General features: G+C 39.7%; 1 protein-coding gene across 7 annotated transcripts in view; it reads right to left on the bottom strand.

Annotated features, from left to right (window-relative positions):
- FER (FER tyrosine kinase) overlaps positions 1–27,650 on the bottom strand; it is a 190,327-nt gene that overhangs the window by 105,525 nt on the left and 57,152 nt on the right. For 5 of the 7 annotated variants that reach the window (XM_044446574.1, XM_044446576.1, XM_044446575.1 and 2 more), the window contains 3 exons: positions 16,653–16,745; positions 11,060–11,263; positions 5,390–5,512 (listed from right to left, as the gene is read on the bottom strand). In XM_044446574.1, the coding sequence (XP_044302509.1) occupies positions 5,390–5,512; positions 11,060–11,263; positions 16,653–16,745 (420 nt within the window). Of the gene's footprint in view, positions 1–209; positions 3,687–5,389; positions 5,513–11,059; positions 11,264–13,748; positions 13,973–16,652; positions 16,746–27,650 lie in introns of those variants that run through there. The other 2 variants (XM_044446579.1, XM_044446580.1) reach the window with 2 other exon arrangements.

The following is a 27,650-nucleotide window of genomic DNA, read 5'->3' as shown; positions in this document are numbered from 1 at the left end:
CTGAGACTCCCTTGGACTGCAAAGAAATCAAACCAGTTCATCTTAAAGGAAATCAACTCTAACTGCTCTTTAGAAGGCCAGATACTGAAGATGAAACTCAAATACTTTGCCCACCTAATGAGAAGGAACAATTGACTGGAGAAGACCCTGATGCGGGGAACGATTGACAGCAAAAGGAGAAGGGGATGGCAGAGAATGAGGTGGCTAGATGGAGTTACTGGGGCAGTGGGTATGGGTTTGGGTGGACTGAGGGATGGTGGAAGACAGGAGAGCCCTGGAGGAATGTTGTCCATGGGGTCGTGATGGGTCAGGCACGACTATGCGACTAAACAACAATGCTATAAAAGGGGAAACTTGTGTTTGCATTTGAACTTCTTATTATAGAAGAAATAATAGTCTTTTCTGATCCCAAGAAAGCATGAAAGATTGTTTCTGCTAAAACAGGTAATGAAAAATGTTTTTGCATTATTATGCCTTGCTGACTGAGTGCATTTGTATACATAAATGCAGGGTGTGAGTTCAGCTTTGGGAGATCACTACTGAAGACAGTTAGTTCAGAAGCCCATCATGTTCTTGAGAAAGTGCTGCCCCTGCCCAACCCCAGGAAAGGTCAACCACCAGGACAACCACTGTTTTAAATAACCACTTTGAATAGTACACGCGCGCGCGCACACCCCTACCTTGCTTCATTTTCCTGTTCTTAGCTTTCAGTGTTAGTTTTACAAATTGATCATCAGAGCATCAGTTTATTAGTTGTATATTGCTTTGAATATATGTATAGAACCACAGTCTATAAAGACAAGAGAGCAACATAAATGAGCATTCAAGTTGCTACTTGCACCATGATGTGTTCAGTAGTGACATAAAGAATGAATACATGTGTTAATTTAAAAGGTGTTCCACAGGTCTGAGTTGACAAATTATATCAAAGACAAAAAAGAACATTCCTCAGGTATCTGAAGGAATTCAGACATTGATAAAGAACTGAATACCATCCGAATTCCAGGGAAATTTAATACTATCAGAACTGGAGGTCAAAATAGTTAATAAGCTATAGTATTTGAACTGTGGTTACAACAGCCATTTCATTACTCAAACCTGTGGATATGTAAACATTAAGCCTAAACACAGTTGAATAAATAACAAATTACCAAGTACCAACAAATTACCTCTGAGAACTGCGAAAAAACATGAAAGAAACACTTTCCTTTTAAAACAAAAACTTTGTGCATTGCTTCTTAATGTACCTTGCCTTCTGATTTACATTTTATTTCTTGGCCATTAAGATTCTTAGCATGCAGATATGGACTTCACAGAATATGATCTGGGACAGTTCTTTAGGGCATAATTATAATAGTTACCCTTCAAGGAAAAATTAAGAGAAATAAACACTTATTTAGCTAATAGGCTAAGTGATGATCATTTTGTTTGTTACATGGCATCATTTGTGATGCTCCTGTTTAATTTCCACTTACTAATTGGGATATGATAGGGATGTAATTCAGTATAATAGGAAAATTAAAATGTCAGAGATTGCTTGCTGCTCCAAGGAAAGAATGAAGCAGATTCCTGTTGAGTCACTTTAATTTTAAACAAGTGATCAAATAATGATTGTGCAGTATAACACAGGGGGAAAAAATCTACATGTTCTCTCTGTGTTAGGCAGTAACCTACTTCCCAAACAAAATATGTTCGAAAATTATTTTATGTATTGGAACATCATGGCCATGCTGAAGCTGCTTAATTAATCCTGGTAGGTCTGTGAAACTGGACAAAATTAAAATAAGCAATACACTGGCAGAAATTAAGACCAAGAACTACTCACAATCTACATTCAGACATCTCAAATACATGCTATTAAAATCAAAGGGACCCTCCAAAAATAAATCTGTAATATTTTTACCCTAACAACCAGTACATAAGATCATGTATTGTGAAATAGTTCCTATGACTTCTTACTATTAAAAACTAAAACTGGACATTTTGGCAAAGTATAGCCTTCGTAAAAGTTAAATAGATGAAATAGTATTTATCAATGGTTTGCAAAGATAGATTTCCTTTAGCTAAATAATTCATTGTATTTCTCCAACAGTGGTTCTGGGAATTTCACTTTACTCAAGAAAAGTAGTTATTGTCAAAAAAGACAAAGAAGATAAAAAGATAACCCAAAGCTGAGAACTTGAGGGCACAGAAAGCAAAATAAGTAATTTGGATGCATTACATGTTTCAAAAGATGTCTGCATAGGGTGCTGGTGAAACAAAATAACAGCCAGTGAAATGATGATTGAAGTCAATCCCTAAATCCTATTAAAAATACTGAAAAGAAGAACAAGGAAAAACTTTTAAAAATGAACAGACAGAAGGAAAATATACTTTTCAACAAGAAGGGTGAGAAGGTAAATGTTCAACTGGGGGGCTAAGTTTGAAAATATTTGTGCAAAATGTAGGCACAAATTTTCTTTTATGACCATAGCTGGCCAGCCACCAACAGCCCCTCTGATTATCTGCTTGGGTACTCTGAAGGAGCAGCTAAAATTATGAAGCTGTCTATCAAACCAGAGATCACAATTTCAGGGTAAGAAAAGGAGGAAAGAAGCCATGCTAAGTGAAAAAGCTCATAATCACAGTACAGGGAAGCAGATAAGTCAGTCCTTCCACACAGTCCCCTGGGATACCTGTGGGAAAACTTAGGTGAAGGAGTGGAACCAAGACAAGACATGGGTTGTCTAACCCTCAAACAACGCTTGCTTCCTGGATGCACAGGACTAAGCAACCCATGACAAACCAGGTATTCACAGGTAGCATACAAAAATGGCACCCAGCATAATACAACAGCCCCCATGGGTAAATTAGCCCATAGTGATATCTTGGTTCAGAGTGTAATCATGAAGAGCAATAGTTAAACAGTTTGAGGTCAAGTTACCAGGGGATCATAAATCACAAGCCAAGATAAGTGAAGAAGAGTTTACTGTGAGAGTGCCAAAGCCAGTACCATGAATCAGTCATCAAAGGTAATAAGCAAAAGAGCAGTAAGTAGGAGTCCAAAGTTTCAGAATGCCAAACAAGCTTGTTCTGATCAGAGGTTCTGATACATTTCCTGACAGTATCAGTTCTGCAAAGCCAGACTGTCACCATATGCTTACAATTCTCTGCTCCTGAATAGAGTTTTTTTTAATTTAGAGGGGCCTTGGCTTACATTCAAGCTCTCTACCTTCTAGGGAGTGTCTGGATCTTGCTCTTGAGCCATCCTCTCTCTTGAAGGAACAAAGTGGATTCCTCCTGCTGCTCCAATTGCAAGTTCTTCTACTGGAAAGGGAGAATACTGAGAATCTGTTGGGAAGGCCCTGGCTGTCTAGGCAGCTATGTCCTGAACTTCCCCAGGGGAGGAAGTTTCCTGAGCCAAAGGCCTTTTCTGACTGCTGATCCAAAGACTTGGCCCAAAGGAAAGGCCTCCTCTTCTTCAGAAGAAGACACTTCCATGGGAGGTAGGGCAAATGAGCTATCATTTCTTGCAAACCAGTGCACTGTTACCAGATTTTCCAACTTGGCTCTTCGATGGATCACCCCCATCCCATCCCACTTCCAGATGGCTTCTGGCACCTACTTGAAGCCAACCCCTCCTTCATTCAGGGCAGCTTCTCACTGCTGCAATTTGGATTCTTGTCAACAAGATGCATGCATTCAACCTGGTTAAAAGAACGTACATATAAATCATTGCTATTTATAAGTCAATAATCAAGCCCTTCACATGTGAGGAAGTAGGTGTATTTTACATAACTTGGGTATCTCTACCATAGATAGGATATGACACTGATATAGCAAAATGTATTTTTTGTCATTTGTTAATTAAATTTATATCCCACCTTCCCATCGACTGGTGCACAAAGTGGCCAGCAGCAGCACAATATAAAAGAACTCATAAATAAAATGAATCATTCCTAAAACTAAATGAATATTTAAGAAATTATGGCATCTTTATAACCCAGAACATGTCAGTTTATGAGACTAAAATGTCTCTGAACAAAAATGTCTTCATTTTTAGAAATGGATTAAATGGACCTTTGCTGGAAAAGGCATGTTAGATCCTGGAAGAAGTGCCTCTCTTGGGTTCTCAATGATAGACTAGCAATGGGTACCAGACCTGATGGTTATAGGCCACTTCCTGTATTAGAGGCAGTATGACTATCAATACCAGTTCCTGGGGAACATGTGTAGAAGGGTGCTGTTGCACTCCTAAGTTGTCCTACTTGTGAGTTTTCTGTAGGCAACTGATTGTTGTCTATGAGAACAGAATGCTGGACTAGATGGACCTTAGTCTGACTCAGCCTGGCTCTTACGTTCTGGTTCTTATATTCCTGCCAAACATGCTAAAGATGTTTGCAGGAGAAAAAGGCCTCTCCCAGATATGTTTTAAAAATAGTATTCAACAACTTGAATCCACTAAAATTAAAAAAGCAACTCTACATAAAGTGTATTACACTGTAGTCCTAATGAGACTACAATAAAGTAACAAGTCACAGCAATAAAATCTGATGTCTCCAGGAAAGGCACTCTAGCCTTAGTTGGCTTACTAATCTTAGCTGTGCAACTTCATTTCAGACCACCACCAAAAACTAAACATGCAGTTACATGGATGAATCCAGGAGAACACACACAATGAAAATCTAAATCTTCCAAGAGAGTTCATTACCCAGGAAAGCTTGAAGCCTTTTCCTCCATCTATCTCTCAACTGACTCTACACTGTATGGACTAAGCCAAAGAGCTCCTAGCACGGGTGCACAGTGAAAAGAGCCTAAGGTAAATTACTTTGTGTTGCTCTTCCATAGCATCACATACCCTTCTATTTCTTTTTTCAATAGCTGTCAGAAGAACATTTGAGAATGCAATCTTCCATTTTTAGGAGAGAGCATAAAATGCACCTCCATTCAGGTGATATTGTGGGAATTGTTTTACAAAGTGGTATAGAAGGGAACAACTGGAATTTGATATACTGAAAAAATGAGTGAATGATGGAACCAGGAATTATGTACACATACAAAGGTATGACCTTAAAGAAGAAGACAACCAGGATAGCTCTGATGGATCAAACCAAAGGTCAGTTTTGTCCACCATTCCTTTTCCACTGCAGCTAAATGAGATTGAATAGCATGTTGTGGTAGAAAAACTGAAATTATAATAAGTTCATCCAAACACACACACAAAAAATAAAAATAAAATGTTGCCCTGTTACAGAAACAAATATAAAGTGTTCTGTCAAGCCAATCAGAGTCGGACTTCACCTTCCACAATCACTGAAACTCTCTACTGAGAATGGAAGAACTCTGATAAATGAATGTAAACAAATCCATAAATAATTCATCCTCCTATTAGGGCATATAATACACATACCTTAACAACAGGATTCAGGAGAACAACACCTGATTTCTTCGTAATCACATGTTTTGTAGTATAATGATGTTCTATGAGCTGAGGAATAGTTGAAAACCCAGTTCCTTCAAATCGATATTGATTCTATAAAAGGAAAAAAAAGAGGAAACACAAAAAAATTAAACAAAAAATAACCTGCTACCCCAGATAAGGAAATGTCTAATTTTCATTGCTTTCTATAAGAGTGAGCAGGGTCACCTACATGAATTTATATATGTTTGAACTGTGAAGCACCTAAGAAAAATGTAGTTTGAGTATGAAAACAAGTGACACATCATGTGAAATCTTTCTTACTGAATTAACATTTATATATATGCAAGTCTGTTCTGTTTTAAGCCAAACTGCTACAGAAAAAAAAGTGTTAATGTAAACCCTTTTTTTCTGGAGCATGTAACTACAAGTAAGTCTTGGTAAGATTACAAGTAAATCAACAAAAGCTTTAAAACACAAGCTGCTGTTTACATGGGTCTGGTTTGAATAAACATGCCCTAACCTGCTAAACTAGGGATGTACAGACTTTGTCAAAACCATTCTGTCTGCATTTCATAGATCGTCAAACAACCATCTTTTGTTCACTGCTCAAACAGGATTTTGCACAAAATGCACAAATCACCAAAATGCACAATTACATGCATTCTACAGGAGACATATGTACTACAGTCAGCGTTGTATTACTTTTCATATTTTTCAACTATACTTATAGAGTTTTAAAAAATGGTCCACAAGTCCATGGCTCTGCTGCATAGTCCATTGATCAGATTCTCAGAAAATCAAACACATTTGAATTTCTTGTGGACTTCTCCATCATTGTTATGTTGAACCAAAGCATAACAGCCCAGAATGAGCTTCAGGGCCACGAGCTCCCTTTTCCTCCTCCCTCCATCAGTACACAGATCCTAGTTAGCTTCATAATCCTACATATAATACTTTTAAGGGGGGGTTCTGTTCCTGCTGTCGAAGAATGCTGTGCTACCCTGTGTCATTGGTATCTGCAACTGGTATAATATTTGTGTATATAGCTAGGCTAGACTGAGCTTAATCTGTGTCCAAGGTGGCCAATAAGACCTGGGATCTTGGGATGGGGGGCACTTTGACTGTCTGTAAAGTATATTGGTAAAAAAGGTAAAGGTTTCCCCTTAAGTCCAGTCATGCCTGACTCTAGGGGGCAGTACTCATCTCCGTTTCCTAGCTGAGGGAGCCAGCGTTTGTCCGCAGACAGTCTCCGTGGTCATGCGGCCGGCATGACTAAACACCGAGTGCACCAAATGATGTTACCTGCCCACCGAAGTGGTACCTTTTTATCTACTTGCATCTGCATGCTTTCGAACTGCAAGGTTGGCAGGAGCTGGGATGGAGCAACGGGAACTCACCCCATTGTGCAGATTCGAACCAGCGACCTTTCGATCAACCAGCCCAGCAGCACAGCAGTTTAAACCACTGCGCCACCTGCTCTTCAAATCCCCCTTTCCCCACCACCACCTTGCGTATTCTTTGCCTTAGTATTTTAACTGTTTTAGTAACCCCATCCCTATCTTTTAACCTTTTAATAAATCCTTTCCCCCCCAACACTTGGGTCGTCATGTGCTGAATCCAATGTCTGGTTCACAGTTTAGTGACCAGAGAGGTTGTGAGCAGAAATTCAAGCCCAGTTGGCTGCAGGAGTGGGGAATCCTGGGTGTCTGTCTGCTACACTGTGGTCTAATGTCTATTTCCTGGTCATGATTTGAACCCACATTTGTAACAGAAAGCGTGTTCCTGTTTGGAAGTATAATTTAGCAGGCCAGGAAATATATGTCTGAAATGGAAAACAAAAAAAAAAAAAAAAAACCACCCAGGAAAAATAGTTTAACAGAAGCATTGTCATGCCAAAATTTAAGTATTTAACTTCTCTGGATACTTAACTTCTGAGTAAATTCAGGTACAGCAATATATGGAGGGCAAGGCCATTGTTTACACGTATTCAGAGATCATAAGAAGCTACATTTCGGGGCATTTAGATATACCCCAAACACTTCCAAATGTAACAAGCAATAAAGTTCCCCTTGAGAGTGATTCTGTGTTCCAAGCCTTGAAATGGAGGTGGTGGGGGGGGGACTATGGCTCCCCCCATCCCCTGCCTACCAAGGCATGTTTTCCCATTATTTGCTCATTTTAACCCAATTTCTATTTGCAAAAATTTCTGGAATATGCATCTTCTACTATTGTGCTACACCAACAGGATATCAATGGATAATAGCCATAATAGGAAACAACTTATAATCCAAGAGGGCAGTTTTCCCTTTAATCTTTTCATCAACTGGAGCTGGGTAAGAAGGACTAGTGAGATGTTTAGCCATCCTTGGAAACACACAATGGTGAGTCACTGGAAACTGGGAGATCAAAGAAAATGTAAAGGCTTCTCTTGCCACCAGATTCTGAATCAAACTTAGGAGGATGTATCTCCTGTTTGATTCTGTATGAAATATGAATTATGAATGAAAAATGTAGAGAAGCCCTCAAACAGGCAGGTGTTATGTTTGTAACAGTGGTCTCCACCAAGCAGTATTACCTTTGACTGTTGAAATGGTATCTAATACTAATGTTTTCAAAATGTGCTCAGTCAATTTTTTTGGCTGAAAAAAGTCTTTCAAAATATTGTTGAGCATGAAAGAAAAGAAAAGGAAGAGAAAGTCTTCATTCCTTCCCTCTGTTGCACATAGACATTCCCAGGTAATCCAATTGTAGAAAAACAATTACATTGTAGAATGCCAGTCAGTGATATCTAGTGGTGCAGTGCTTTCCAAAAGTAATCTCAAGCCATGGGGTCACAGGATGAAAATTAGTAATCTTTTGTTGATGATATATTGCCATGTTTTTAGTGATACATCATCAAAACCTTCCAGTGGGAAGGAACTGAAGGTGAAGGACTAATTCAACCAATCTTCAGCTTAAGAATCTTACAAGAAACCTCATTTGGTATTAGAACAAAACAAAACTCTAGTAACTTCCTGCTTGGATTACTGCAACGCGCTCTATGTAGGGCTGCCCTTGAAAATGGTCCGGATACTGCAACTGGTACAGAATAGAGCTGCCAGGCTGCTGGCAGGGACCAGCCATTACTCTCACATAACACCAGTCCTCTTCCAGCTCCACTGGCTTCCAGCTGAAGTCCGGGCCCAATTCAAGGTGCTGGTTTTGACCTGTAAAGCCCTAAACAGCTTGGGACCAGGACACCTGAAGGAACATCTCCTTCCTTATATGCCCTCACACCCCTTAAGATCTATGGGAGAAGCCCTACTCTGGGAACTCTCTCTAAGGGAGGTAAAAAGGTCATCAACTCGGAGTAGGGCCTGTGGTGCCCAGACTCTGGAATGTACTCCCCAGAGATGGCACCAAGTTTATACTCTTTTGGGCAGCAGGCCAAAACCTTTTTATTTAAACAGTATTTTCAACTTTAATATTTTTTAAATTTAGTCACTCTGTTTTGCGATTTATTGTTTTGTTCTGTTTTATTTATTGCAATTGTTGTTTTAATTGTCTTTTTAAATATTGTAAGCCGTTCTAAGATCTTGTATAACAGGATGGCATACAAAAGCTTTTAATTAATAAATTAATAAATAAATAAAACAAAAAAAATCCTTTGCTTAGTGTAAATACTGTGCCTTGGTTCCATGTTCACAATCAGTAACACAGATTAGAATCACTGTTTTGCCCACAGTCAAGCACAGAAAGAGTAAAAATGCTGTTCTTTTAACACTCAGATTTTGAGTAAGACATGATACTATTCTGCATGTATGTTTGTAGATTCATCAGAACTATTGCTATATCCCACATAAATATTTTGAAATACAAACAAACTCATTGTTTAAGGCTTTTTAAAAATAGGCTATAGATTTTTAGCCTTTACCAGCCCTCCCATCATCCTCCAGTTTGATTTTATCAATTTTTAAGAGGGTGTCAGATAATGAATATAGTACATCTGAAGCTTATCTGAGAATCCTTACAGTCAGGCTGTTAATTCCCACACCTTGTACACTTTAAGATACAATCCAATTTGCAATTCTCTCTCCAATACTAACACACCTGTTTACAATTACAGCCCACCTTATCACTAAAAATAATTCCTGCAATCAGCAATGCAGCATACAGCAATGTGCTCTAATGACGGAACACACTTCCTCTTGGCTCATAAAGGGTCTTGAGGGTTGATTCTTATGATTACTTTATGTTTCAATAATATCTTGAAGTAGTGTGGTGAACTGAAAGCCCTGAAGGATGGACCAAAGCAGAGAAAACTCTGATATTTACCTGAAGTTGAATGAGTATCCATTTAAAAATACAAGGGACAAGTAAAAGGATAAAAGCATCACCAGAGTACTTCTATCCTTCAGGTAGCCTACTTTAAAATCCTTGATGCAGCTATTTGATTATGTGGCATGTTCACCAAACAAAAGAATACTACATTGGGTATTCAGTGGCTCAAACAATTAGAGAGAAAGTGCAAATGTATTAGCTGTTTATCCCCCTTGGTTTCATTGCATTCCTCCATGATTTGGAGGAGAAGCTGAGAAGCCGGAAGGTTGTTCCACATGTTCAGATTTCCCAAATCATTTAGAATCCTGTGTGATTGGGCTTCTAAAGTACATAGGGAGCCTACATATGTAGAGCCTGATGTCCACCTAACAATTTCACTTCCAAGCATGTAAAATGGCAGGCCAAGTGACAGCATAAAGGAACAAGGGAAGAATACCTAAGGCAGGGTCAGCAAGCACAGGCTGACTTTCCCCTTCACACGATTCTAAGTACATGGATCACTGAGCTCCCCAGTAAGGCTGGCTCTAATCTGTTTTCTCACCATGCCCCAGATAAGAGAACTGCCTTAAGAAAGCTATTTGTCCATCCTAACAAAACAGGGTGTGGGAATGAAAGAGGACAAAAAAATGATTTCATTAGAACACATCTTGAGGCTGACAATAGCAGTGAAGGGCAAAACAGAACAAAGCTTGTCCCTGTCCACTGTCTCAAATTGTCCCTTAAAAGAAAGAGGAACATATGTTTTAACAGAAAGACCTCACTTTATTTAGAGGCAGTATACCTCTGAATGTCAAATACTGGGAACAAAGAAAAGGCAAAGGATTCAGCTGCTTGAGAAGCTTTCCCCAAACCTCATCACTGTTGAAACTAAATGATGGACAAGAAGGGTCTTTCATGAATCCAGCAGGACATTTTGTGTATTCATGCACAGATGCATGTAGGTGTTTTACGAACAATAGGTTTCAGTTGATAATGCATTCTCAACCACTGGTACTTCCAGAAGAGGCATTAATTGTGCAACTTTACTCTTCATTCACAGAATGTTATAAGGTGGTAGACAGATAATGATGTTTTCATCCCTACTACCACCCCATCAATCTTTCTCATCATTTCTTCCATCTTTTTACTCTTCAAAAAAAATCAATTCAGGAAGAAAAGATGGACAAATTGCACAGTGCCTTTTGAAAGTAACTACTAGAGCCCTTTGTCTGACAGTGTCCCTTAAGATGTTAGGGAAGTAACATTACTCCATAAATCTTGGTAATAATTAAGCTATACACAAAGCTTCTGTCTAAAACAAATATGCAAAGGCCAAATTCAGCACAATAGCAAACATACATCAGCATACTGTATGATGAAGTGTCGCCGCTGTCCATCTGAAAATACAGAAAGGACATATTCACCAGGCTTCCCATGACTCTCTCGCACCAAAAAGTCTCCTTGCTGTTTTAATAGCTCTTGAGCTTCTATTCGTGGAATTGCGCCATGATACCAATCTTGCTCTGCCAGGGGCTTTTCACTGGTTGATATTACATCAAAAAACTTCAGAAAAATATGAAGAAAAGATGAGTGAATATAGGATATTTTACATTACATTTTCAATCACAATCCAAAATATTTTTGAACCCCCTCTCAAAACTGTTTCATTAATTAGTGATCAACAGGAAACATGTTTAATAATATAAAACTAAGCAGGTTTCTTTTTCTTCATTATCAAAGCTATAAAAGTAGAGTTATACTTTAGAGAAAACATTACAAGAAAAATGAATAGAACAAAAACTACTGTAAATCATATAAATAGCATTTTTTCAGAACAACATAAGGCTTTACTAAGGCTGTTTAGGTATTCTTTAAAATAAAGAATTTCTTCCTTCTCTCATTTCACTTTTTGTTTTTGTTTTAGACAGCCATTTGTCTACTGGTGCTTGGATCAAAGTTCAGTAGATAATTCTCTCAGCAGTTAGGTCATACCATCAAAATCTTAGAAAAGTCTAAAACAAGGAACTCGAGAATGTGCAAAATGGCTCATATTCTCCTGATGCCTTAAATTATCTGGGAATAGTGTGTCTTAAGGATCACCTGTCCTATACTGACTTGTCCAGTTACTTATCCTATGGTAAACAGACTTACACTGAATGTATACCCCACATTGTTTATGTTTGATATGGTATTCTTTTATTACTACACGGCAAGTATTTCCAAAAACTTAATGCTTTATTTTATAAATTCCTATGGGGTTCATTCCACCATGAATAAACCCTGGAAATGACCCAGCTCTCAATTAAAGAGGTTGGATGTGGTTTTCTATATATCTTTTAAGAAATATTAGTTTCACAGTATAAAATACATCTAAGAAAAAACTTAGAAGTAAACTTAAAACATATAACATTAAACATACAATTAAAAATCAATCTTAAAAAAATGTGTACCCCATCACCGGAACCATAGGATACATGTTAAAGGGGGAAAAAAATAAAAAATTTCAAGATATTTCCCCATTCCAAAATTGCAATGATTCTCGCAATGGTTCAAATTCTTTCCCTTTTTTAAAGAACATATTCAATAACAGCACACCAAATCCTATTAAACTGTATATGCCCTTTTCTCATTTTCATATCAAAAGTTAATTTATCATTAATAGCAATATCATTAATACCAAAATTCTCTGTACCAATCACACAATTGATAATCATTTCACCTTCCAATTCTCAGCTATGATTAATCTTGAAGTAATTATTAAATTTGTTATTAATTCTTCATTATTACAACCCATTGTTTCTGATCAAATATTGAAAGTAATGTGATCTCAGAACATATTTCAATATTTAAACTTAATATTTTACTACTCCCTTTAAAAACCTCTTTTCAAAACTTCCTACCACATTCCTACCACATATGAAAATATATACCTACATCTGCAACATATTTAGAATATTTACTCTCCATACAATTCAACTTCACTGGGGTAAGGTACCACTTCCACATAATTTTATAGAAGTTTCCCTTTATTCTTACTGACATACATTTTAATAACCTCTTCATCCAAATATTTTCCCAATCTTCATTACTAATATTCTTCCTCAGATCTGTTTCCCACATTGTTTTAAGGCATTCAGTATATCATTGGGTTTGTTAGCTTTTACTACATTTTGGTCTTTTCCGTTCAGATTAGACTTTTCCCACTGGTCAGTTTTGGAACCTTCATCTTTGGATCTTCTCCCCAAATGGATTGGCTTGAGTTCTCAATATATTAAAACTGGAGAATTCCTCCTAGACTTTAAACTTTAGGAAAATGCTTCCTAATGTTATAGTAGTAAGGAAAGTAAGGCACATAGTTTCATCTAAAATAGTTATTTTCCCACATAAAATTAACTTTGTGGGAAACCCAGATTTTTAGACTGCCAAGGAACCATTTGTTCAGCAGACTTGGACAAAAAGACTGATTTTACTTTGGATTTGGCTTGAAGATCCTGATGGTAGCTCTCTGTCATTCTCTGTGTTCATGCTAAATATGATTTACCAGCTACAGCTGAATGGCAATATGTGCAATTGAAATATCTGTTAGGTTTGAGGTTCATCCCTTCAGCATTTATAGCTTCAGAGTTCCTTTTTTGCAAGAAATACTGAATGAGGATAAAACAGTTACATGAACCCACAATCCATGTTTATAAAAATCTATTCTCAAGAAAGAAATTTTAAAAAATGGGTCTCAAGCAAAAACAGAAGAATGTATTTTGATTACCCTATTTTGCATCAACCCTGACTGCTCTTTAGAAGGCCAGATACTGAAGATGAAACTCAAATACTTTGGCCACCTAATGAGAAGGAAGGACTCCCTGGAGAAGAGCCTAATGCTGGGAACAATAGATGGCAAAAGAAGAAGGGGACGGCAGAGAATGAAGTGGCTGGATGGAGTCACTGAAGCAGTCGGTGTGAGCTTAAGTGGACTCCAGGGGATGGTGGAGGGCAGGAAGGCCTGGAGGAATGTTGTCCATGGGGTCGCAATGGGTCGGACATGACTTCGCAACTAACAACATTTTACCCAGTCAATGGATTACTTCACTGCCTTCTCTTTCACAGGTGGTAACAGATCTTATTTATGTGTAAATCAGCAAAAAATGAGGTTTGAAGTACATTGGATGTCACCTTGGCTCTTTAGAAAGGCTTTATCCAAACTGGCCAATTGTTGGAGGTGTAGTACAGCTAATACTCCTATTACTCAAATGTTTTGGTAATGTCCAATGGCTACTTCTGAAAGAAAATGATCAGGATAAACATCATGACAAAAAGTTCTCTAATATTCATAAATATGTATTTTCTTCTTAACTATCCACACCTGTTTCTTGGAATGTAATGCAAGGTAAACATAAATGGATACTCTGTAACCTTTTGACAGTTAAAAGAATAAAACTACAATACTGGAAGGACAAACAGCCACCTGCAAGAACAAAATGGCTTGGAATCTTAAGGAAATTTTCAATTTGTGTACAGGTGGTTTTTAGACATAATTTATGAGTAGACAAATACATGGTTATTTGGGATGCCCTTGTTGAAGTTTATGCATAATTACCTTTAATAGTAGTATATTTTGCTATGCATAAAATATACAATGGTGCATAGATTTAGAGTAATAGATTCATTCACAGTTCATGTAAAAAACTGTAATACTTTATTTTATTTGGTTAGGGTTTTAAATTTCTGTTTTGTCTTAAGTTTGAAACTCACAATAAAAAAATTAAAAATAAAACCTGTACACATTAAAATTGCCTATGGGACAGCTCACTTTTTGAAATTAAGCAGGTGGTTCTATCACAGGTAAGGTGGTCTTGTTGATGTCACCTCATCCAGATCTGTTCAAGCCATCTGAAATAGTTTTGATTGCCTAGGCATTTTTATACATTTAGACTTCTCTGGATCACCATTTTAAAAGGGCTGGTGGTTTCAGTCTATACATGAATATGGCTATTGCATTGTCTATACGTGGCTAATGGAATATGCAAAGCACCTACTCTATCACTGGCCTACAGCCCTTTCTCTTTAAAAGGGACTAGAACCTAGGAAGTGCCTTGTCAGCTTTCTGCTCAGATTGTGCGTGTCCATTCAGGTCAGTAGTGTTGGCGGCAGCTCATCAGGATTTCAGGCAGGGATCCCTCCCATCACCTGCTACCTGAGAGATGCCAGGGAATGATTCCTGGGACCCCTTCAGCATATAAAGCATTTGCTCTAACACTCCTCTCGTAAGAGCTGCCATGACAGAATATTACAAATGCTAAGCAATCACACAGCATTTGAAAATAGATCTACAGCAAGCTTATGATGGGCTAAATCATTCTTAGAAAGATAGCAAAATATTAAAAACTACCTTACAGCAGTTTCTGCCTGTCCCCTCCCCACCTCTTTCATTCATCCTAGAAGATGAGGAGGAAGGATACCAGATCAAATTAGGTTCTCTCAGACAAATTACTACCTTATAGCTTTCTAACCAGCTGACACAATAAACCAAAATGTGCCAAATTGGCTTCTTCCTGCTGCTGATAACTGACCTGTCTCAGCCTATTTGGTCTGCTCATGTCCAACAGAGGTTCTGTCTGTTTCTCTTTTTGCAGTTTATTCTAACACAAAACACTATTACCTAAAAGAAAACAGCTGTGCTTTGCTTTATCAATTGAACAAAGACATCCCAAAGGATTTCAGCCCAGTCTTGCATTTGGTTAGCATATTACAAAAACTACAGCTGTCTTTTTAGTAATTTGAGCAGGTGACAGGGATCAGCCACATAACATCTCTGTTAGCAGTTAAATGCATATTCAACTTGGAGACTTCAGTGTCCTGCAATATTAAAAAAAAATAAAAAGCACAGATTCTCTTCCACTGCAAGAAGCTCTCCTCTAACCCAATTTGTCATTTTGTTATATTTCAAACCATATTTTTCTCTTTCAGTTCAGGCAAATAAATAGCTGTCTGCACAACAGGCCACATTTCATGCTACTTGTTTCTAAATCCTAGTGCTAGGAGTTTAATGATCTAACATCTCTACCAATGCAGCAACAGAAGTCCCCATGGAGATGACTCCACCACTTTGCAGACTCAGTAAGTACTCTGTTATGTACTCTTCACAAGACCTTATGTTTCTACTGAATGATCACAACCAAGTAAATTTTATTTCTTGTTTCTAACTGTGGAAAATGTTGATGGTGAAGATAAACAGGTATTATTTCATAAGTGCCAATATACTCAAAATATGAAAGCATTTTAAAGCACTTTCAAAGTCTTTATACAATATGACACAGTAGTTTGAGCTGAGACTGGGGGTCAAATCTCCTCTCAACCATGTCACCCATTTCACAACATTGTACTGGCCACTGTCAATCCTACCTGAAGGGCTTGCTGTGAGAATGTAATGAGTTAGAGACAACCCTATACATTTTCTGAGCTCTTTGGAGGAAGGGCACAGTAAAGACTGAGAGAAGCCAGAAAACACTAAGGCTATTTCACCAGGCTAATGCATCTTATTTTGGCTGCATTTCACAAAGATGTATAGATTTCCTCTGGTCTTCATTTTTAGCAAATCATTCTGATTCATACTTTTTTTAAACACTTCTCAGAATTACTTCTCAGTAATAGTTCTTGGCTCAAAAACATACTGAAACACAGGTTGAACTGCAGTGTATTTTGTGAAAAATGTTTAAACTAAAACACATTTTTAATGTTAACGTGCCCTTTTCGAATTTAGATTGATATGGGGGAAGTACATAACCCATGCAGAACTGAAATAGAGCAGAATTTCACTGGTCAGTCCATCGTTACCTGTATCTAAGAACTACTCACCTCTTACAACTGCATCAACTATCAGTTGTGCAATTAGGTACAGATTATAGTGGAAGAAAACTATTTCCTTAGGGAAAAGATAAAACAGTAACTTCCAACTTACTGATGAAGAGCCTAGCATTGACTTTGGAGATCTTATCATCCCAGCAATAGAGTGTCGAATGGTATCAAACCTGGAAACTTTATCTTTCTTATCCTAAGAAACAAGGGAAAGGGAAAACAGGTCATCAGAAATTAAATCAGACATCCTGTAGATTTACTTCTAGATGGGGTTTCAACTGTATCAAATGTTTGGCTGAAATTATTACCAAACCTGTGTAACATTAATGTTTGCAGTAAAATGGAAGGATTATTTATACTGACAGAAATTCAATTATCTGATTCTTATGTACTCAGAATGGCACTATCCACATACAGGAGAGAAAGGTAAAGTTAGGGTTAGGGAAGCCAATAGGTTTCCTAGAAGAAGTGAAAAAAATGCACAGGAAGAGCAAACAAAAATAAAAACCACTCTGGACATGGAATGCTGACTATATGAAGTATGTGTACGGGTGGAAAATGGTTGGGGAAAGCTGAATGAGAAAATGGAGTCTCTGGGATCCTGAATAGAACCACTCCAATGTGTAACATGTTCCTGCAGCTCCCTCGTTATAGACTGGGCTCATACAATGTGAAAAATCATGGTAGCTTATAATCCAGAAGTGGCTTGTCATGATGTCTGAACCCCAGAGAGAAAGTGGGGCAATACTGAAATGCAATAAATAAATAAGCAAGAAATGTGATTTGTTAACCATGCACACTCTGGCTAGGTTCAGAGTGGTACAGTTTGGAGTCACCCTGAGCTTAAGGAATACCAGCTGTGTTTAACTGCCACCCAGAGGTGCTGTGGCACAATTGGATGGCATACAAATGTTTTAAATAAATAAATAACCAACCAACCAACCATTGGGCACAGCAGGCACCACCTCTTGCACTTCCCCTTCCAACCAATACCCCAGGAGACAGCATGCTAGATCACCAAAGCAGCAGGATGAGAATGGCCAAAAGTGGACACCTGCCTTGCACTGCTGCCAGAATAGACAGGAGCACGGGTCAGGGATCCAGGGGTGAGGTGGCATGGGCTGCCTCACTTGTGCCCCCTTGCCTTGGAGGAAAAGCTCAAGTTGCCCAGTGTTGGCCTTCTAAGTCTGTGCCCCCACATCTAATGGAGCTCTCAGTAGAATGTGAGCTATGGCTGGGTAATGAGATGGGGCAAGCTGCTGGGTGGCTCAGGAGATCCCTCTTATCCTCCAACCACTTGGCTTTGCTTCCTCTTAAGGAAATGAAACTGAGTACCTGGCTCCTCTGCTGTGTGCTGCCACCCAAGCTCCAAATGGAGTTTCAGGAAGTAACACTTGGAGAACCCTGATGACTTCCCCCTGCACTCCTTTGATACCAGGAGGAGCAGAATGGGATTGCTTGTGATCAATCCCACTGTACCGTTGGCATGACAAGCCAATCACTATTAAAGAGATGGTCAAAGTAACTACAACATATCCAAGTGTATCTTTGTGTCCTTCTTTAGTGTGTTTTTTAATGTAAGGACAGAAACCTTCTTTCACATGAAACCACAAGTACACCAAGTGTACCAATTCAGCCGAGCAGCCAGGCACTAATGTCACTCATTTCTCTCTTGGGTTCAGACATCATGACAGAAATCGGTGTTCTGGCATATCTCAACCATGTCATGCAGCGCACCACCTTCTGCCACACTCTTGAAATGGGTATGGAGCTGGATGGTGATGTACTGCAGTGTCAATTTCCTGAGACGTATCAGTGCATTTGCAGGCATGCCTACTTATGAACAACTTGCCATCTCAGCTGTTCACTTGCTTTCACCCCAAGGCTATAAAGGCCAATGTGAGCTGAAGGACCAATGTGAGCTGAAAGCTTACTATCCCTTCCTGGTGATCTGTTCAGTAATTGACCAAATATGCAGGTATGATGTTTATTTGATATTTAAAAGACGCTTCAGCTACATAATTCTATAACACGCTGGATAGGATGCTACAATGGAAAAACAAACAGTTTGAGGAAAAAAACCACCAGAGGGAATAGATGTAAATTTAACTTGTACACCAAAATAATCTTGAGAGAGCATTATACAACATTGCAACTATTATCTATCCTATCTGCATCCAAGATTCTCACAAATAAAATGTCTGCCTCCTTTTAAACAGTCTCATATCTACACAACATGGCATAGCAATTTTAAATTACAATCTGTCCGATAATAAAACAGGCTGCTCAGAGTCCACTGGCAGGTCGATTTTATATCAATGGATTAAATGGCTACTTTAAAAAACTGCTTGCTGCATTACCATGGATACGGTGTCTAATTTTGTTTCTAGGTTTGCCAGGAGTTGGGATGATCAGCTCATTTCACACACCTCAGGTAATGACAAGATAAAGGGCCTTCTTCAGATAAACAGGTCGTGGGGATTAGCAGCAGCTAAATGACTGCTTCTCATATCGCTGAGGGGGAAAGGAACAAGAAACGATGTGCGCATCCAGATGAGCTTTCCTACAGAGTCATTCAAGTATTGCCTTAATTTTACATTTGCCAACACATACATACACTGCTTCTAAGACAGTGAGTATAATGATGCTCCTAGCTCTTTTATTTTGCCTAGAGTCCTTAAATAAATACAGTTCCTTTAAGAACATTAAAATTCAAAATTCAATCTTTTCTACAAATAGCAAGCAGAGCCAAGGGAAAAAAGGTTACCAGACTTCTGCTTAATACAAGGAGGTCAACCACAGCTGCCAAGACTGATAGCAAAACAGTAGCTATGCATGGAATACACTGCAATCATGTGTGTCCACAGATATCACCTAGAAAAGGTATTATGTGGGTATTTAGTGAACTATGAAATATTTCCTTTGGCAAAAACTAAACACTTGGAGCAGTGGGGAATAGCAGGAGATACTAACATTCTTACAACATCTCCCATCTACACATGAGTTATCTCTGTGTAAAAATCACTCAAGTCCCTAAACATTTGAAAATATTAGGCCAAAATGCACATGGTAATACAGATACCAGTAAATTAACTGCCCACAGAATCTGAGAAAAGCTTCACAATCCAAGCCATGCAGTCTAATCAAAAGGCTATCATGCCACCCAGATCATGAATGTGGGAAAACAAGCACTGTGAAAATAGCAGGTGAAATTTTAACATTTGCTCACATGCAAACAGAGAGCTTATAAAACTCTGTACAGGACATCAATATCATAGCTTCCCTTGGTAACCACAAATAAAGTCAAAGAAAAAAATAATACAAGGAAAAATATGAAGTAAAAACTTACATGAAACAGAGCAGCCTTAGATCACCTGTCAAAAACCAAACAGGCTGGAGTTCCCCACATACTACAAATCAAAACCTGACAACTCCTTTGATTAAAAAGAAAGAGGGGAGTGTGAAAGTTTCCCCCATACCTTCCAGAAACAAATGCACACACTTATATATCCAAGGATATAGTATATTTGTAAAACATTTCCTTAACTCCTGAATGTCCTGCAGACTTCTTGGATGCCCAGAAGACTATGGCTCCAGTTTGGAGTCAGTCATTGCACTGCGCCCATCAGAGCCACCCCCAGATGTGGCTGCGTATTCCCAGGACTCAGCATCCCCCTCAGAATAGAGGAGATGCTTCTCAGAGCATGTGCCCTGGACAGTGACAGACCTGGTGCTGGAGACAAACACCAAAAGGACCAGATCATTGACCCAGTCTATGATACCCTGGGTGCTGAGGACTTGACACCAGTGACCATCTCTTTCATACCGGCCCTGCTCCACAAGCAGTCCTGGCAGTTTCCCAATACCTCTTTCAGAGGCAACATACCAGGTACTGGAAAAGGATGTCCCATTTCTATTCCAGCAACCAAAGACTAACTCCATTATTGTCAAGCCACCATGTGGAACATTGCTACAGGAGCACTCAGTGCCATTCAACCATGAGGGGTGCCAGCTGAACCATCCACACAGCCTTTTCTCACATCTACACAGCCTTTTCTCACGGTCTCCAGGTCTCAAACTATGAAACCACCATGGCCTGACATCAACTCTTTGTATGGGACAAAATCGTTTATGCTTGGTGTTACTTGCCAAGTATCTAGGTGTCTACATTTCGTTTCTAACATCATCATGTGCTCAGAGTTCCCTAACTGCGGGAGATAATTTCCAACCTCAATTCAGTCCTCAGCACCATAACCAAAGATAATTAGCTTTCTTTTTAATAGTAAAGTAACTTATATGACTTCAGTGGCATGCATTCTAATTTGTATCAACATTATGATACTGCAGAACAGCTTTTCAACAAGTTTCCAGATGGTACATATTCTAATACTCAAAGAGCTGAGTCACCAAACACACTCAGGATGCTGAGAAGATAATGTTCCTGCAAGCCAAATGCTAGCTCTTAAAAACATCATCTTTGAAATGAAAAAAATATGCTTGCCAAACTGTACAGCTTTTCAACCAGAAACAAATATGCAAGACAAAGTAGCACATCCAAACATTTGTTTCACTATATACAAAAAGAGCCTTATCATCAACTGATTTGTATTTGTACCATCTTTCAATAAAAAGTTCTCAGAGCACTTTAAATAGTAATATTGGCCAACAGTTAAAACATCCTAAAATGTCTTAGAAATATCCACTACATTTTCACTTCCACTCAATATGTGGTGAACTTGCAGGCCTCAATGGGAAGCCAGAAAGTTCCTAATTATTGGGATTCTCAGTGGAGAAGGCTGTTGAAGATATTAGGGAACAAGAACATAGATCGTTTTCCCTCTGGCTCCCTTGCTGCTCTTGTTGATGTAGCAGGTCCAGAGTTCCACAGGGGTTAGAGGCCACTCACCCTGGAAATGTGTCTTTAAGGATGCAACCCATATAGCACACAATATCAGTATCCAAAGGAAGAAGAAGGGCACCCTCTCAGCAAATTATATCAACAGCACCTGGCTCTTAGGACTGTCTAGATCTGCAAGGGATCCAAAGCACTACTCAGCAATGAATCTGTGCTCTGGTTGTAACAAACTGACCTCACCACACTACACCAGCCAGTCCCAATCCTAATCCTTGGGGCAGAATAAAGGTAATTATGGTGCAGAGGCCAGAATAAGCCAGATGCACAGTGTCTTTATTATCGTGTTCAGAGATGTACTACAAAGTTATGGAATTTAAACTTAATACATTGGTTCTCAGAGGCTCCTCTCAGAAGCTGTGCATCTTGCCTGGCTAGGAAAAGTGGCTGGCCTTGAAATAGTTACATCCGCCATCCTCATCTCTGAATCTAAACCTAGCCCATCCTCCACAGTCCCACTATAATCTTTTACTTTCTGATTCTGAAGAATCTGAGAGGCAGCAAGCAGCCCATGAGAATGATTGCTCAAGGCCAGTATCCTTCTTACTACCAACACCATCTCTCTTCAAAATTTCACTGCAAGCAAGTTCTCAGCAGTGAACATGTAAGAGCAGAAAGGTAGGGAGCAAGATAAAACAATGAGCGGACTCTGGATTGAAAAATGGCATTCTCTTCTCTAGTTTAAAAAATGAGGGGCTTCATGCTACCCTCCCTATTGTCCCGCTAAGGGAGTACGTCCCAAGGTCTTCTGGTAAGTGCAAAGCTGCTGAGCTGAAAAGGAAAAAGCAGCCTTCTGTTAAGGGATCAAAGAATCCCGAGTTAGACAGAAATATATCTGGTCCCCAGGCTAAGAACAAGTTCTGTTCCCGAGGCTGTCTTTAAGTTGAATTTGTACGTAAATCAGATCACATATATACAAAACATATAAAACACTTAAGAAAACCTTTCATATACACTAAAATGCATTAAACACAATAGAGCACTTTAATAATAATATGGTAATAATAAAGTAACTCCAGTACTTTATAATAGAGTACTGTAGTCACTTTACTATTTCCCCTTTAGTTTTGATTATGATTGTTTTTCTTTAATGTATCACCTGCACTTGCATGGGATTTATACTTTGGAAGTACAGTTACAAACCAAATACAGTATAGTGTTACAGAACACAACCCTAGCTCCACTGGCTTAGATGAGTATGAAAAATTAGTGTAGTTCTGCCATGGAACTAGTTCTGACTTTGCTGCTTTTTCCCTCTTCTTTCCCTTCCCCTTCCTTCCTCTCCTCGCCATGTGCCATCCACAGGGACTTACAGGTTTGCACATTCATAAGTAGGGGTTGTTCTTAACTTGGATGTTTCTAACTGGGGGACTGGGTATACAAAAAATTCAAATAAATGGCAACTGGGGTGGTGAGGGGAGGAACACAGGCAAAACAACAAACACACAAAACAATGCACAACCCAATTAGGACTTCATTGTCTCTTGCATTCACTCCATTTGGAAGATAAAACTAGAAATCTAGGGGGCAGGAGAGAAAGAGAATAAACTGGCTTGCTGTATCCCCTAATAGCTAATAGCATTCCAGTGGAAGGCAAAGCTGGCTGGAACCCTGGGCTGGAGTATGTCCTGTTTTGGGTCTTAAGGTCTTTAGGAGAGGCTTTTTATTTTGATAAAAGAGCCAGAGGATAAAAAATAAATTTATCAGGGAATGAGAAGATGCTGCAGCTTTGTTGCACAATTTGTAGCAAGTCTACCGATCAAATTCATAAATGATACTAAAATGGGGGTGGGAGGGCAGGTACTCCAGATCCAAAAGGATCTGGACAGACTATGGAAATGGACCAGGAACAACAGGATGGTGTTCAATGCAGATAAGTGCAAAGTCTTGCACTTAGGGCATAGGAATGAGTGTCTTAAGTACAGGTTAGGGGACAAGCGGCTGGAGAGCAGCACTTGTGAAAGGGACCTCGGGGTACTGGTTGACTTCAGGCTAAACATGAGCCAGCAGGGTGATGCGGCGGTCAAAAGGGCAAACACCACCTTTGGATCTATAGCCAGAAGCATGGCTTCTAGATTGAGAGAGGTATTACTGCCATTCTTTATGACTCTGGTGTGCCCACAACTGGAGTACTGTGTTCAATTCTGGGCCCCTCATTACAAGAGGGATATAGCAAGGTTGGAATCGGTGACGTGAAGGGCCACAAAGATGGTGGCTGATTTGCAGGGTAAGCCATATGGGGAGAGACTAAGGGAACTGGGTTGTTTCAGTCTTGAGAAAAGGAGACTCAGAAGGGACCTGTATAGGTATGTGAAGGGGTGTCACCTGGAGGTGGGTTGTGACTGTTTTTCCCCTGCAGATGAGGACAGGACGCATTCCAATAGTGCAAAGCTCAGGGAACCAAGATTCAAGGTGGATGCCAGAAAGTACTTGCTCATGGTTAGGATCCCTAGCGCATGGAATGGGCTTCTACGGGAGATGGTTGAAGCCTCATAGGTGAGGGTGTTCAAGGACAGGCTGGACATGCACATAGTAGGCATGTCATGAGCAGAGCCAGCTGGAGCTGGGGGTCAGACTAGATGGCCTGAGAGGCCCCTTCTGATTCGCTCTGTTTCTATCCTCCCATACCCCTATATGTTCTGCAGGTCCAAGAGTATGCAGATATGCTCACTTGCAGTTAAAGCAATGACTCTTGTTACAACTGCACATGTAAACTGTTTTCTGAATTTGGAGTACTAATCACAGAGAAAAAAATCAGGAGATGAGAAGGATCAGTCTAGCTTGCTCAAAAAACCATGCACAAGGAAGAAATATAAGAAAACATCACCAGCTTGCTTAGGATTACCTCATTCTCACAGATTTAAGATAGATCGATGGAACCCCTGACAGAGCATTCAGTCCACAGACGTTGCTTCCACCTGCCTCTGGCTTCTTTCCCTCCCTAGACCTGCACACATACAATGGGTTGTCCTCTAGTCTGAGAATGAGGAATTCTCAGCTGCAGATCAGGCCCACCTCCCTACACTTGATCCCAAGGTGAGGTGGCAGGAGAGGCAGAAGCCAAGTGCGGAAAGAAGATATGCTCACTTACAGAAAGCCCCATCCAAGGGGATGGGCCTCAGGCATGTTCATAAAGAGAGTTCTTCGAGGTAAGCTTTAGACTGGATTCAACAAAGCACTCTGTGCATGCTCTAACATTTATCCTGGGTGAGTTGTACTTGGGAGCAATAAAAGAAAGTTTGCAAGGAAAATGGTCAGGGGCTGGACTGAAGGAGGAACCTTGGCTCACAACAAATGGAGAAGAGTGCAAGACTAAAGAATAAGAATGCAAGAAGCACTCTATGTGAAATACTGCTCTTTCAACCAGCATATGATTTTACTGCCTCAAACTGGAACCATTGGTTTCTGCAGAGGTTTGGTAGCTTCAGCAAATTATTTAAACTGCCTTCAAAAATTTCTTTTTCTACCTCCACTTAAATGTTTCTCAGATTGCTGTAGGCAGCAGATTATTCCAAAAAAAAGGGGGGGGGGTTAGGAGTGTGTGATGTCATAATCCAGGGAGTGCTGGGGATCTTAAATAGGTTCTATTTGTGTACGTGCAAGTAAAAGTGGTCAGCCACCTCACTTCACAAAGTTAATTTAATTACATGAAATTCTCATATAGCCTTCAAACTCTAAATTCCTCTGAAATGCTAGTTCTTGGAAAGAAGCCACATGGCTTGGGGAATTATTTCCCTGTCTATTTCCAATCACCTTTCTTCCCTTCTTCCACCCTCCCCCGTTGTGGGCTTTCTTTTTCTTCCTTATTATCCAAAGAGTATTTAACAAGAGAACTTGTTTCTTCTCTCCTCCTCAGCCACTCCTTTGAAGAAAATGGGTTCAGAGGGTTACAGAGGAAAGAATCTGCTGCACAGCACATGCTCTGCACAGAGAAGGTCGCAGGTCCAAGCCCCAACATCTCCAGGCAGGGCAAGGAAAGGATGGGGGGGGGGGGGAGAGAGGGAGAGGGAGAGAGGGAGAGACTGTTCAGTTAAACAGTACCTTGCTTGCATATTTAGGCACAAGTGCTATTCAATTGAAGGCAGTTTGCTCCCAGGAAAATGTACATAGGATTTCAACACCAAAGAACTTTTGCATGGAAGTCTGCAAAGTCACCTCCGTATGTTTACTCAGAAATAAGTCCTAAATTGTACCAAAGGCTTAATAAACTGTCTGCCTGATTCTAATCCACAGAATTAGGATTCTGTCTATCATTCTCTATCATCTTACTCCTGTGTGTGGTTATTTAAAGGGAGCAGATCTGGGGAGTGTTTTTGTATGGATATTAGCTTCAATTATGAGGAAAAGGAACAAAGTATATGCTCAGCATTTCTTCATAATTTAGCCCTAGTTTTGAAAACAAGACCCTGTAGCTGAAGTCCGAGCGCACACTGACTTATGGGTATGATGAGAACTCACATAACAAGGAAGAAGCGGAGAGAATTGCTCAAAACAAATCCACTGTTTTTATTAAAGTTGCTAGAGGATGAAAGGGTTGTTGTATGAAGGGAAACACAATGAAGGGGAGGCTGGAGGTGCTTAGTGGTGTGAAATAGCATTCTGCTTATACTTACAGGCATTCTTTATTTGACTGATAACACTGGTAAAATGTAAATACATTCTAATAATTCTGAATTTGCATGTGTATATGTGCTTTAAATTTAGCCTAAGCCTGAACCCTACACAGAATTGGACTTGAAGAATCATCTCAGAATTATGTATTTTTGCTTTGTTTCTCTAATTGCTGCAGAAGAAAGGAATAGCACATTTTACCATGCACTAAAATCACCACACTTTGGGTAGGGAAAGGATGGGAGTGTGAGAGCCATTTTCCAGTGACACCATGTTTCATTTTGAAAAAAGTCTAAACTGGATTTCAAACATTATGATTCCTTAGCTTCTACTTCTATCCATATGAAACTCTCCAGATCTCCTCCATGGGAATACCTGCATAACCTGTGCTATTTGCTTACAAATTTGTCAAAAAACTATGGGGAGTGGCTGAAGGGAAGGTGGAAACAAATCATTCTCCAGTTGCCCCACCCCAACATTGGAGAACTCCCTTTCCACATGAACCTTTGCAATCATTCTTCCAAAGCTTTGCTGGTTTCTTAATTAGGGTTATAATTTTGTAGCACAAGAATCCACACATACATCCTATTTTAGAGATAGTCAAAATGTCAATGAAGACTGCTCTTCCACTAATATCACTTTTACTATCATTCTGCAATTTGGTAGATATTCTAAGCCAGGGGTCCTCAAACTTGTTCAACAGGGGGCCAGTTGAAAGGTGCTGGTGGGGGGGGGCACAAGCCAGTGAGGGGGGGCAGAGGACGTGCATGCAGCAAGGCAATGCAGCGACCTGGCGCACGCGCTGAGGCAGTGGCTTGCTCGCACAGAGATCATTTTCTCCAAACGAGTCCAAAACGATCTCTGCGCAAGCAAGCCGGTGCCTCCCTGTGTGCGCATGCAACAAGTCCAAAACCTCTGAGGCAGGCCGGATAAAAGGGCATGGCAGGCCAGATCCGACCCGCGGGCTGTAGTCTGATGACCCATGTTCTAAGCTGTTCCCTCAGATGGAACGGCTAAGCTTTGGCAGGTGTACCTGTTATTCTGACAACTGGTGGGCATAATTCACTCCTAAGGGAATACTATGCCTATAGCTATCATCCAAATCTTCCCAAGAGAAGCAAGTTACAGGCTTTTTAATTTTTCCTGATGGTCAACAAGAAGCACAAGGTCTCAGTTCCCAACATCTTTACTAGGGCGTGGTACTGAGCTGAAATGAACCAACTCCAAATTAGTCTGAGCAGAAGCAGGATGTTTTTCAAAATGCCAAACTAGGGTCCAGTTGGAACCTCCAAATCCAGTTGGGAGAGGAAGCTGCATGGCATAGAAACACTCTGCTCATGTTATTCTGGAAAACAAATGCAAGGAACTTCTAAGCTATAGAAACAGCAACACAGAAATCTGTCTTCTACCAAGATAGATGACTGATTCATGCAGCTCATTGTTGTCGATACTGAATGGTCATGGTTTTCCAGGGTTTAAGAGATAGATGCATTTCAGCCTTACCAGAAGACACCAGAGGCTGAACCTGCAACTTCCTGCAAACAACCAAGGGTCCATAGTCCTTCCCCCAAACTCAAA

This window comes from Varanus komodoensis, unplaced genomic scaffold, assembly GCF_004798865.1.
Source record: "Varanus komodoensis strain SLA01 unplaced genomic scaffold, ASM479886v1 scaffold5, whole genome shotgun sequence".
In the NCBI taxonomy this organism is placed as follows: Eukaryota; Metazoa; Chordata; class Lepidosauria; order Squamata; family Varanidae; genus Varanus; species Varanus komodoensis.
Note: the sequence above shows the minus strand (reverse complement) of the source record. Positions and strands in the feature narration are given on the sequence as shown.